Source organism: Pithys albifrons, chromosome 10, assembly GCF_047495875.1.
Source record: "Pithys albifrons albifrons isolate INPA30051 chromosome 10, PitAlb_v1, whole genome shotgun sequence".
In the NCBI taxonomy this organism is placed as follows: domain Eukaryota; kingdom Metazoa; phylum Chordata; class Aves; order Passeriformes; family Thamnophilidae; genus Pithys; species Pithys albifrons.
In genome coordinates this window covers 19,279,719-19,293,179 of record NC_092467.1, presented here as the reverse complement: position 1 = coordinate 19,293,179, position 13,461 = coordinate 19,279,719, and the positions used below count along the sequence as shown (strand labels likewise).

The window sequence follows — 13,461 nt, the reverse complement described above, 5'->3', positions numbered from 1 at the left end:
AGGGGCTGGTTTATTACAGGGTCCGTTCTTGAGCGGGGAGGGGAAAGGGTGGAATGTATTTGTGTTTTCTATGTGTTTGTTGTGGAAATGCATAAAACTTTTTTTTCTTCTTCTCTTTCTTTCCTCTCTTCATCATCTCATCTGTGTGGGTGAATGTTCCTGCAAATCCTTGGGGAACCTATAGAGACGTTTGGTATGCTCATTCCTTCATTAGTGCCCAAAGTCACAGATGCTAGGTACAGTTTAGACTAGAAAAGCAAACAGGAGCCACATCATCACGATGTAAGGTGGCTAAAAATGTGCACTTGAGGAAAAGTTCTAAGTCATTATCTAACAAACCTATTTGTTTGCATCATCACGTTGATACCAGGGGCCACTGCTACCCAGTTGGCATAAATTTTGATGCTGCACTTGAAAAATAGAAATGAAATGTGTTCTCCTGTAGCAAGAGCTACTGTTATGTGTTGAGAGATAATTTTCAGAAGTACCTACCCTGTTTCAGGTTCCACCTCCTATTTTGAGAAATGCAGTTAAGTTGCCAAAGCTCTGCTTGAGAGCACCTGATGAATTGTGTTGAGGTGTAGGAGCCCAGGTGACCTCTGAAAGTGAGAACCAGACACAATTTGACCCACTTTCTTATTACAAAGAAACCGTAATTCTAATAAAACACATCACAAAATATGAAATGGTTTTTAAAAGATGGTGGGTTTAAGATAAATGAGCACCATTGGGTAGCTTTATTTTGAAAATACATGTTCAGCACTGCTTTCTAAGAAAAGAGAGCCAAAGTAAAGTAGAACTTGTGTTGCAGGAGAGCTTGTGGCTTAGTGATATACTAAAATGAGAGATTTTTCTCACATATTCACAATTTTAATATTTCCAGCTGAATCACATTTATTTCATAAACAGCATTCCTTATTCCATAAGTAGAACAGAGACAAAAATGTGTAAATGTCATTGTATATTTTTATAAATACTGAGTGGTCATATTTCAGGGCAAAATACATGGAAACTTAAAGTACTTCTATATATGAACAATGAAGAGAGCATGCAGGATATTTAAGACATATATGAAAAGCATAAGACCAACTCCTTCATGTTTTGGTTGTGCTAAATAGTGTTAATATTCACTTCTAAGTTTCAGCCACTGAAGTTTGAAGGCTCAGCTTTTTGGCAATCTTACTCATCTTTCTAGAACTTTTCTTGTCATTAAGAGAAAATAATACTTGTGCTACTTTGACAGAAATCGATGTTTGAAAAATTTTAGCAGCAGTCATCACGTGATCACATCATCTCTGTTCTCCTAATGGAAGAAGGATCATCAAACATGAATTTGGACATTGCTAGTTTCCCTTTTTTGCGTTGAGAAATTATTTCATGCCACAGGAAATCCTGTCCTTTTCTCAAATTAGGATCATTAAAAGTCATTACATGAGTAAATTCCAGAATTTAAAAACAAAGGAAGTATTTTCCACACAGAGGATAAATATGTCAAAATTTTTTACTGATTAGCTACTGAAATATTTTTAGCTCTCAGCAAGTTTTAATACCATTTTAAAATAGTTCCTTTGATATAAACTGTGTTTTTATTGCTCTACTTAACCATAAGTTTAGGATACTGAGTATGTTCCTCCTCTGTGATATTGCACTTAAAATAAAATTAGTGAGTGGATATCATGCTTTAAGCACTTTTCTAATGTTGAGGTCTGCCAGAACATTTGACAACTTTTCTGAAATTTCCATTATATATGCTGTTCCATCAGAGCCAGTGATGGTGGGAGCCATGAACCTCCCTTGAGTGTTCTGTGATAATCAAGACTAGCACACCTGAGAGGGGGGAGAAAGGAAAAAAAGTAATTCATGACCAGCCTTCTCCAAGGCTGCTCTTGTTTTTTACTGCTGTTGAAACTTTACTGGTATAAGAAGAGAATTTTTTTTAAAAGTTATCTTTGTCAACATTACTAGTCATTGAAAAGTACAAAGAAGGTCTGATTCATCAGATGATTGTTTACAACATATTATAAACCTAATTTTTTTGACTGTCAGAATGCAAAATACAGTTGCTAAAATGCATATTTCTCGATATTGACCAGAATAATCTGGGCATATTGCTGTGTGTGTTTAGCAATTGCTTTAGGCAGACTGTCACAGTGCAGAAAATCCACTGTTAACAGTGTACAGTGTATTATGTGAAATGATTCAGAGAACACAAGACCAGGATGATATTTTCTTCTTGATTCAGTAACTTTCAGAACCACAATAATGTCTGAAACACCTCCCCTTTGTGACTGTGCATGAAGTAATCTGCACTGATCAGCTGAGCATTGATATTCAAAAAAAGAGAACACCTGAGAGACAATTCAACAAAACATGTTGGTGCACATTTTAAACAGTCATCCAGAATTTTGCCATTATACATTCCTTCAGTTTCAATGGAAAATCAATATTAAAACTGCATATTCTCTGACTGTGGGCATGCTTAATGTGCAATGTTGTTGTAGCCCTGTGCTTTATCTTTGCTTGCAGTATGCTGTCCATTTGGTATTTGAGCTTGCAAACAGCTTTTATATAAAGGTGATGAGGGGAAAAAGCAATGAGATTGACATTACACTCAAGCAGCTGAAAGAAAATGCAACGTTTATGTAGCAAAAGTAGATAAAAAGTCAATCTTTGTGAAATGGCAATTTATAAATGTCAGGTGTTTGGTTTTTTCCCAGTTGAATTAAGAATGTGTAACATCACCTTAAAGCCTGCTTGCCTATAGAGTATTGTCAGTTATTAGAGCTGACAAAGTTTACGTGATTTGTGTAGAATGATGTAGTTACTCGAGAAAGCTTAGATGCCACCTAGAGATATGGTAGAAGTTCTAGAGGCATTGATGCTTGCTTTCATACATGGTGAAAATAGCATACTATGACTTGAAGAAAGAAGTTGATAATGAAGTTTACATGTTTTGTTAACAGAGCATCTCCATTGCAGCCATGATGAATTATATTAATTACAGTGTACGTTTTTTTGTGTTTTCAGTGAAAGAGTTCCTAGCCAAAGCCAAAGAAGACTTTTTAAGAAAATGGGAAAGCCCCCCTCAGGTATCACTTATTTAAGCGTTTAATAATTTTCTTTATTGCATTTTTGATAATGTTATCAGTCTGTAATGAGCAGTGCAAAACCCAGAAATAATTGTAGTGCAATTTATAGAGGAGTTTCCATTTTTCATGTTGGCTTTGTCACTGAAGTTCATCAGAAGAGACTCTCAGGTCTTCTCTGGATTTGAGCTGGTGTAATGTTCATACTGAACAACAGAATGATGTTCACAATCAACATGACAAGACTCAGTATCTATTGACATGTTTTAGTTGGCTTTTTTAATAACAAAAGAAGCATTGCCACATCTGTAATTTACCATGCTAATAATTTCCCCCATGATAGCACGGGGAATTAAGGGAACTAAGACTACTACACAGGGCTTGGGGGCAGGTTAAGGAGCTTGTTAGAGAGAAATCTTGTAAAATTTTAACATGGGCTTGGGGAGCTGGGGGAAGGGTCATTGTTGTTTTAAAGCAGTATTTGAAATGCTATGGCAATGAATATCTGAGCAAATGTACCCAGTGATAATCTCTCCATGTTGAACTGTCTCTGGAGCTTGGGGTTTACTTGTTCTAATGTTCTTGCTTGTGAAGCATGAGGGGGTTATTTATGTGCATGTTAAATTCATGATCTGTTTACTGCTAGATGTTTCTTACTAAGCATGTGTCATCTGTATGGACAAATTACAGAAACGGTGATAAAATTCAGTTAAGTCTTTTTCTGTTTTAATGAGTGCGATGTAAAATCTCTTACTAAACAAGCATGAAATTATAACAACAATATAGTTGGCTATAATTGTCTTTGATAAATGTTATTTTACCCAGCATTTTCATAAATTAATTTAATTGATAGTTAAAATTGTCTTTGGGTATTAGGTTGTAAATAATGTCATTATGTCCTTGTACATGTAGAATACTGCTGGCCTAGATGATTTTGAAAGGCAAAAAACCCTTGGAACAGGATCATTTGGGAGAGTAATGATGGTGAAACATAAATCCACAGAACAGTATTATGCTATGAAGATACTGGACAAACAGAAGGTTGGTGTAATTTGTAGTGGGTTTTGTGGTACAAAAGAGATTGAGGTAGACAAAGATCTGGTAGCTGGGGCTGAAATGTGTTGTACATACTGTGCTTTCTCTTACTGCACTTGGATATCAGTGATAATTTACACCTGACTTTCTCTTTTAGCCAGTAGATTCAGTTGTTGGTATTGTGTGGAGTTCATAGAATGTCCAATAACATTAACAGCAGGCCAAAGAGGCTCTAAGTATTATCCAAGGCATTAATAAAATGTTATCAGGTAAATTCTTTGCTTTGCTTATGTAAGGTGGCCTATTCTTTGGCAAATGCAAAATGTAGTGCTGTGGTTTAAGTAAACAAAGAAAGAAAGAAACTTCTGAAGGGTAAGTCAAAACCCTGGAAGACTCTTTGGATCAGAAATTCTCAACATTTTCATTTGTGTACCATAATTGAAATTAAAATTGTTTGCACAAATAATTTCTTTTCCATTCTTGATCCCATGAAGTATGTAATAATCCTGTTGGGTCTGTGGTGACTGCATAGATAGAACAGTGGTCTCCCTCTGGAAACAGCTGTCACATAATGGCTATTTTCTGTGTTGAAAACATCAGTGCTGTTGTGTGAACCTGTATTGTTGCTCCAGCCTGATTTTTTTTTTAATAAGTTACTACTCTTAGATTAAGTAAGCAGTGTTGTTTGGTAAATTTTAAATGGAATTAAATAGAATAAATTATGTAAAAATTATATAAATGGGTTAATTAAATACGATTAAAATTTAAATAGAATTGCAGAATTCAAAGAATTATTTTAAAGTAATTTATCAATACAAGGTTTTGACAAGTTTTTCAGAAGTGCATTATTTAGATTAATAAATTCAAAGGTTCTCAGTGTAAGAGCTCTTCTTACTTTGTAAGACACTATACATAACTTCACTGCTGTGTAACGAAAATCATATTAAGAAAATATTAATCTGGCAAAGAGAACTTAATAATCAGCAACTAACAAAATCAAATTTAGTGTTGCCTCAGTGTGGACTCTGGCACTTAGGCATTATTAGATTTATGTAATGGAACTGTGGCAATGACATAATGAAACTGTTTTCCCTGAGTTGCAGTTCCAGGATTCTTTATATGGGATTTGGGGTCCTGGAGCTTGAATCATGGCTCATTTACTTAAGGGTTACTTTACAATCGTCAGATAAGGAGAAACTAAAGTTTTCTTCTAGTGCCAAATCTAACCTTTGATTTTACTTGGAGAAGCTCAATTTTTCACAACTACAGCATTCTTCTCTAACAATGGTTTCTAACTTAGATTTTATTTTTTTTAAATCCAAGTAAATCAAAATGGCATTCCAACATAGTATGAGTGAAAAGCAGCCCAGACCATTTCTGTCAGTGTGGAAGTGCACCCCATCCTCATCTCAGTGTGGCTGGTGGCATCCTGCAGGGGAGCTGCTGTGGCATCACCACTGCTGTGCAGAGACCCCATCACCAAATTCCAGATTTTCAGCTGTTTCATTGTTTATGAATGACTGAGTTGTCACTGGAGCAGTTTCAGAAATTACATCTTAATTCAGAATGCTGCCATAAAAATACTCAAGGATTTTTTAAAAAAGTTAATTAAATTCATTACTACCTCTCAAAATTGGAAAAGCATAGATATAAAATTATCTGGCAAAAGCAAAAGGTCATATTTTTAACAATTGCAGTGGGGTTGCAGTAAATGATTCACAGGATTAAAAGGTGTTTGCATCCAGACATCAGTCTTCTCTTGGTAAATTAGGTAGTTTTGTCTAAAATCAGAAGCCTTGATGTGTTCCTTTATGTAGTACCTGCTTTTTCAACACAACTTAGTTAGCATATATAGGTATATATTTGTGTTCTATTTGTAGCTTCCATCAATTGATGAAAAAATAGGAGATAAAGCATTTCTGTCGCTTTGTTTATTATAGAAAACATTCAGATGTCTGAATTTCAACAATGGGCAGGCTGCCTATAATTTTTCATTTCCGTTTTACTTGAAATAAGAGAAAGCATACAGTGTATGACTTTGTTATCCAAACTTATGCTTAATTCATCAGGTTTGGAAAAAAAATGTAGCAGATGTTGGTGTAGCCAGTAATTTGTGTATAGGGATATTATTCCTTTGTCTGCCCTGCATTAGGAAGGCTGTAACATTGGCTGGTTTCATTATGTAATCGTTTTTGGAAAGAAAATGTGAACAAGAGCTTGGGCACAAAGAGCTGTTGAAGAATCTGCGATTACCAGATATTTGGTGTACTGGAAGCTGTCATTGGACATCCCCTGAGCAGAGCCGTGTGGTCTGAGGCCCCAGTTTGATGTTATGGAGTGTTAAACAGCAACATCAGCCTGTGGTTTTGCTACCATCCCCCTCTGGTACCTCATGGGGAGGAGATGCAAGAAGGGGAGTAAAGTCCCATCTGGCATTGCAGCTGAACACCTCACAGACTAAAGCCTCAGCTTTCTTGCTTGGATGAACAAGAACATCAAGTTTTTCAGGGATGAAGGGGACACCTTCCACAAATGAGCTTATTTGAGCAAAATTTTTATTTGGTCCCTAAAGATCTGTGGCTCAAAAGACATTTAATATTTTTAAGTCACAATTACTTTTGCATGACATTTATTTCAAAGCAGTAGTGAATTTTTTATAGGTACTACCTTTTGCATCTGAAAGTTAAATTTAAATACAGTTTCAGTCAGGGCTGAAATATCTTGCTTATCTGTTATTTATAGCAGTTTGATTTGATTTCCAAACATAAAACCAGACTTGTTTGATCGGTCTTGTACATTTTCTCCTTGTTTTCAATGGAGAAAGCAAGAAAAAAATGTAATTTTTCTTGGAAATCATGCCACTCTCAAAATAAGTACAGATAAATTTTGCAATAGGGATTAGGTAAGATGGAAATAATTGATTATGCAATGTTGGGGTTTAACACAAGGAAACCAATTATTAATTACTGAGAAAGAGCAATGATCAGAAATCACCTACTTGCTGCCTTGTTAGCAGCTTAGCATTTTAATGGATTCCAAGAAGTAACTATTGCTTATAAGAACAGAAGTTTTGAATTTGTATTCTCCTTAGTTTTCTCATTAGTGTGTGAGCTGTATAAAATAAGTCTGTTTACTCCTGTTCCCCGATAACAAAATTCATAATTAAATCTGTCCATCAGAGTCTCCTGTCTTTCTTGGCAAAGGGCCCAAAAATCAAATAGATTTTATTGAACTGCTGCAGAAGTATCTTCATTTACAAGCATAAGCAATTCTTAAGAAAATACAGAGAGGTTTTCCTTACTGACTTCTGTGCTCAGCAAGTAGGAAGAAACAGTGTTTGTAGAGTTGTCTGCCAACTGTATTGCCCAAGTATTACTCTTTAAATTGTTTCAGACTTTTTAATCCTTTCTTGGCACTGCTATTGTACTAGTAATCCGTAAGGTTTTTAATTATCTGTAAAGTTACAAGCTTGCTTTCAACTAATTGTTCAACACTGAAAAATCTATCAACAACTATAAAATGGCACACTTAAACTGAGTATTTTTTTCTCTTCTAGGTCGTCAAACTGAAGCAGATAGAACACACACTGAATGAGAAGAGAATATTACAAGCGGTGAACTTTCCTTTCCTTGTTAAACTGGAGTATTCTTTTAAGGTAATCATTATTTTGAAAGTAGTTGTTGGGTTTCAGGAAGTGCGTGGTTAAATTTCCACTGAACATCTTCTCTCTCTTCCTTCAGGTGCCTTATGCACCATTCTGTGTCAGGAACTCACTAATTGTCTTTATTCAGATTTATTTTAAAATAGATTTCTTGAGATTCATGATGCTTCCCTTGCAGTTTTTCAAGGATTTCTACTCACGTTGCTTTGTATTTGACAAAGTCCAATTTTTCACTTTATTCTTCAATAAAATACAGTCTATGAAGGAATTACAGAGACTATAGCATGCCTGATGTGTATTTGTGTATGTTTACTTGTTTCCTTAGGACAATTCTAATTTATACATGGTAATGGAGTATGTTCCTGGTGGTGAAATGTTTTCACATCTAAGAAGAATCGGAAGGTTCAGGTAAGAGTATTAATTATATTATTCCTTTTTAAGGGTTTAGGTTGCTAATTTCAGAAGAGGGTTTTATAATGAAAAATAATTCTGAAGGGTTGAATGCATTTAATCTACATCTCTTTTACTGGATTTAAATTAGTCAGGCAGTAAAGAACTTGTAATTATTTCTTATTTTTTCAGTTAGTTAATACAGGCCTTTGTGATCTATGCGTTGTAGAATCTTGGAGTTCCTATACATATTGTCACCAAAACCAATGATAATTTGTAAAAGTAAAATCTGAAGTGTAAGCTCTGCATTTGGGGGTATGTTAATCTTGATTTGCATATGTATTTTAGCTGCAAGACTTAAATTTAGGGAATGCATGTATCAATTCTAAAATGTTTGCTTTTGCTTTTTCTTGTTACATAGTAAAAGAACTAGTTAAAAGATGCTTTATTTGTCTGTCCCTGGCAGTTACATGGTTGTTTCAGTACCTTTGCATAGCACTGAGGTGGTACTTAATATTCTTTCAATTCTTTGCAGTGAACCACATGCACGGTTTTATGCAGCTCAGATAGTGCTAACATTTGAGTACCTCCATTCATTAGACCTTATCTACAGAGATCTAAAGCCTGAAAATCTTTTAATTGATCAGCAAGGATACATCCAGGTATGATATTGTTCATATGTTTAGGTAGTGGAGTCTTGTCTTACCATGTAAATTTAGGTAATTCTAGAAAATGTGTTTAGAATAAATGGTCTGAAGCTATTTTGCATGTTAGCCTGTTTTGGGGGAGGATTCAAATGCCCTACTGCTTAGTAATGGTTAAACCCACTAGGTTGTACTGCCTCTGAGTAAAATCAAGTATGCACAGTGGAGCTGTCTGCAGTTGAGCCAGTTGTCAAGATTTCCCTTGGGGTCTGTAGTGAGAAGTAGGTGATTACATGGCTCTGTTCATCTGACCTATTTTATACGTCTGCCCTGGAACAAGATGGAAGGTGCCCTAAAATGTCTGTTTCTCTGCATTGTCTGTATAAGTAGTTTAGGAAAACAAGCTTAGATGTTAACACTGACACTGTAGGGCTTAATGTCCATCAGATGAATCCCACCCTTGGAGAGTCCTGGCCTTCTCAGCACATCTGGAATAAGAGCTGAGTTGAGGTCAGATCAGAACTGCAGTGCTGCAGATGACGACTTTGGTTTTACAACAGCCTCTCACAGCACCTTCTTATCTTCCTTTTAACTCTTATGTTTTTAACCTAAACGGCAAATGGGAAGGCAGTGTGCAGGAACAAGCACTCTGCAATTCTGTGCAGTCCTTAAACTATGGAAGTTCTTCATTCCTCATTGTATTCCCTTTTGCCATAGCAGGATCTAACAAGAAAATACATAATATAAATGTTTGAGACAAGTGGAAAGGAAATTCTGAAATTTACAAGACTGTCACATGTCTTGACCCTTTTTGTGATTCATTTATTTGTTAACTAAGGGAAAAGATAAATACCTTGTTCATAACTGTAAAATAATTTTGCATGGGAACTAAAATAACACTGTAGGGAGAAGATAAATACAAGTTCCTTTAATGTGGTTGAGGAGCATCTTTAATATAAAACTATGACTGACTTACTCGGGAGTTGGCAACTCTCTGTATGCAGCAGTATATTTTTGTGGTGGTGTGCAGAGGGAGATTTGTGTTCATATGGTGATGCTGCAGCTCCAACTTTGTTTTCTTTTTCCATTTTAAAGCCATTACTGTTTGTCCTGCGTCTGCATTGTATTTTTCTTACATAGACTGATGTGCATTCCCAAACACAGAAATGATTCCTTCCTGACTGAAGCAGGTCTGTTGAGTCAGCACATCACCCATTCTGTTCAGTTCCAGCTGTTGATGCTGTTGTTTCTACCAAAACTGATGATAAGTGGAATGAGGAATTTATAATGGCCATGTACTTGCCATTTGTGAATACAGTTACTGCTACATTTTTCCCCCAGGCCTCAAATAAACAAACTTGACTCTGGTGATGCTCTCAGAGATACTCAGAATCCGAACTTACTGGAAGACCTCTTTTATGTTGTCTTATTCCCACACTAATTTTACATATAACCTTTATCCACAATTTACAAGACTGTCTCATGTCTTGACCCTTTTTGAGATTCATTTATTTGTTAACTAAGGGAAAAGATAAATATCTTGTTCATGGTCTTTAAACTTTCAGCAGTACAAACAATCTGATGTGAAAAGTATGGGAAAAATTAATAATGTAATTGCAGTGCACGTGGAAGATTAGTAAGCCACAGTTCCTACTGATTTTTTAAATTATGAGTAGAAGCTTATGTTAGGTGATAATACCTATTTTGTGTTCTTTATTAATTATATGAGAAACCTTCTTTTTATGGAGGACTGACTACTAAAGGTATGTCTGACTATATGATTTGACTATATGTCTGACTGTGTGATTTGAGAAATAAATTTTTCCTCTGTGTAAAAAGATTTTCCAAAATATTTTAAAAGTACTTAATTTTAAGTTTCTTTGGAGCAATGCACTTACAGTCAATTTATTTCTTCTAATGACAGGTCACGGACTTCGGCTTTGCAAAAAGAGTAAAAGGAAGAACTTGGACGTTATGTGGGACTCCAGAATACCTGGCACCTGAAATAATTCTCAGCAAGGTACTCTGGCTTGTTACTCAGCCATGCATTTGATGCAGTTAAAAATTATCACCTAATTGTTAAACTCTAAGGGATAAACAATTGCTGATACTTCAAAAAATCAAATCATGACTAGTCAGTTCTTTGTGAATTACCTAAAATGCAATCATTGCATTGTAAATGTTTTTTTTAGTATACTAAAACTTATGCTAAAATCAGGAATTTTCACGTAACTGTATAGTACTTTCTACATATTCTTGCCATGCAGCTTGTGAGGGAAAAAGAGATTTAAAGAATATGTAACGAGGTTATTTAACTAACATCATTATCAGAACAGATCTGAGTGGTTATATTTTGAAGTGTTAACAGACTAGAACAGGAACTCCAGAGGTAACAGGAACCACATATGGGATGAATCAGTAGTCATTACATAACTAGTTGCAGAATGTTTCAGGTTTAAGGCAGTTTACATGACATCAACCATGACGATCCAATGGTTTTACACATAAAGTACATGCAGGCTAAGCTTACTTTTGATCAGTTTGTCTTGTATTTGCTCTAAGTATTCAAACAGAAGTATTAATCATATAGCAGTTTAACTGTAGCCCTATAATTTTGCAAGGGGGAAATATAGTTTATAGAACTGCTTATGCTATAAATAATCATAATGCATAATGTTAAATTGTTCATTTAGTATGTGGTTTAATTAAATACCCCTAGCAAGTCTTCAAAAATAAAAAATACTTCTGTCTGGGGGAAAAAACTGTTAGTTCTTTGCACCTTTTTTGTCCCACTGCAGCTAAAACAGCAGAAGAAATTGCAACATATCTACTACAAATTCTTCATCGTAGATTTTTCAGTAAAGATGAGTCTGAGCTTTGTAAAAGATCTCAGGGAACACCTATGAAATCATATCCTAACTTGCTAGAACAGCTAATTAACTAAGCTTCTAAGCTCTTGTAGCTAGTGCACTGCATGTGAAAATGAATGTTCTGAAATGCAGATAATCAAGCAAAATGATGACAGTATACGGTCCAGAAAGTATTGTTATATTTAATGAAATGGCTCTAAGCTTTGAAGAATTTTGAATCATTCTCTAACAAGATTTTGATTTTAAATAAATAATTTGTGCCCATTTCTGTCACTTAGAGAGTCTTGTCACATCAGTGTAAAGACACCACTGGCACTCATCACACGAATGTATGCAAAATGTTTCACTTCCGTCATGGTTTCCCTGTCATCACTGTATTAGGTTTTAAGTGTATTGCTGTTGGAATCTGTGACTGCCAGTTTGGTTTGAGTTAGGTATTAAGTTCTGTATTAAACAAACAGTCTATTTGCTTTCTTGGTATTCCATAGGTATATATTGAAAATCTTACTCTCTGTTAGAAATGGTACTAACAGTGGTATGTTTTTATCCAGGGTTACAACAAGGCAGTGGATTGGTGGGCATTAGGAGTGTTAATCTATGAAATGGCAGCTGGATATCCTCCATTCTTTGCAGATCAGCCCATTCAAATTTACGAGAAGATTGTGTCTGGCAAGGTTAGTTTGTGTGTTTTCACAAACACAAGATGTTTGTCTTTGTAGAACATGTTTTTTTGGTGGAGATGCAGAATTTACTGGTCAGTAGCCATCAGTTTGGAAAGAACACAGGAAAAGTGTGTGTCATGTGCACTTTAGGTGTACAGACATTGTTACTTGAAAATCAAAGCTCTGAAAATCTGTTCCCTGCCTTCAGATTTAAAATGGAAATTATTAAATTTACAGACATTGAGGTATTAAAGCCTTTCATGCTTGGATTGAAGTGTTCTGACTATTACCAATTACTTAGCTGTATGCTTAATTTGCCTAGCTGTTTTCTAGAACATTTGTGCAGTTTTTGAGAAGATCTAAAGAGTTTCCATAATTCCTAGTAGGTCTCTACTTCTGCAGTCATGTTGTTCAAGACATGGCTAATGTTCTGTTTGGCTTTTATTGTTATACAAAATTTTTAAGAGCGTTTCCAATGTTTCCCTTTTATTTTTCATTAATGGCTCTTATCTTTGGTGCTGAATAGCACCCAAGTGTAGCCATTCTGTGGTTTCTCCTGCCAAGCCATTTTTGTCTCTCTGTGTTTCTTTGTGCTCACTTGATTTGTTCGAGCTCCTGTCTTCCTTGTCCCTACACAGACACATGCTGTGCTGCATCCCAGGTACCTCTGGCATTCTAATCAAGGGCAGTACCCCAGTAGGCCTGTGATGCACTGCACTGAGATGGATTCTAATTTAAATCAAGAAGATGGTTGCTCTTTGAAAGGCTTTAATACTCTGAACATTCAGCTGTCTCTATGAATATATGGGAATTAATTTACAAAGAGCTATCTTTAAAGAAATCTTTTTCTTCTAAAAAAAAGAAAAAAGTTGAGCAGTTTTGCAGTTTTATCTAATTGGCTTGACACCTGTACTGTTGATGATCTACCTTTTTTACTGAGTCCATGGATGGCTGCAAAAACAGCACTGGACATGAACTCTGGAAACTCTGACATTCACTCTTCAGCTAGCAGTTCTTTATAACCTGAGGTGTTTCATTTCTACCTCATTCGCTTAGTTTTCTACTTAAATTGTTCATAATATACAACAGAGCTGTATTGAGAGGTAAACTGAA

The 13,461-nt window shown here is 35.4% G+C and overlaps 1 protein-coding gene across 3 annotated transcripts in view; it reads left to right on the top strand.

Annotated features, from left to right (window-relative positions):
• PRKACB (protein kinase cAMP-activated catalytic subunit beta) overlaps positions 1-13,461 on the top strand; it is a 66,944-nt gene that overhangs the window by 46,375 nt on the left and 7,108 nt on the right. For all 3 annotated transcript variants that reach the window (XM_071564724.1, XM_071564723.1, XM_071564725.1), the window contains exons 2-8: positions 3,028-3,089; positions 3,999-4,127; positions 7,678-7,776; positions 8,108-8,190; positions 8,708-8,834; positions 10,741-10,836; positions 12,238-12,360. In XM_071564724.1, coding sequence (XP_071420825.1) covers positions 3,028-3,089; positions 3,999-4,127; positions 7,678-7,776; positions 8,108-8,190; positions 8,708-8,834; positions 10,741-10,836; positions 12,238-12,360 — 719 coding nt within the window. The remainder of the gene's footprint in view (positions 1-3,027; positions 3,090-3,998; positions 4,128-7,677; positions 7,777-8,107; positions 8,191-8,707; positions 8,835-10,740; positions 10,837-12,237; positions 12,361-13,461) is intronic.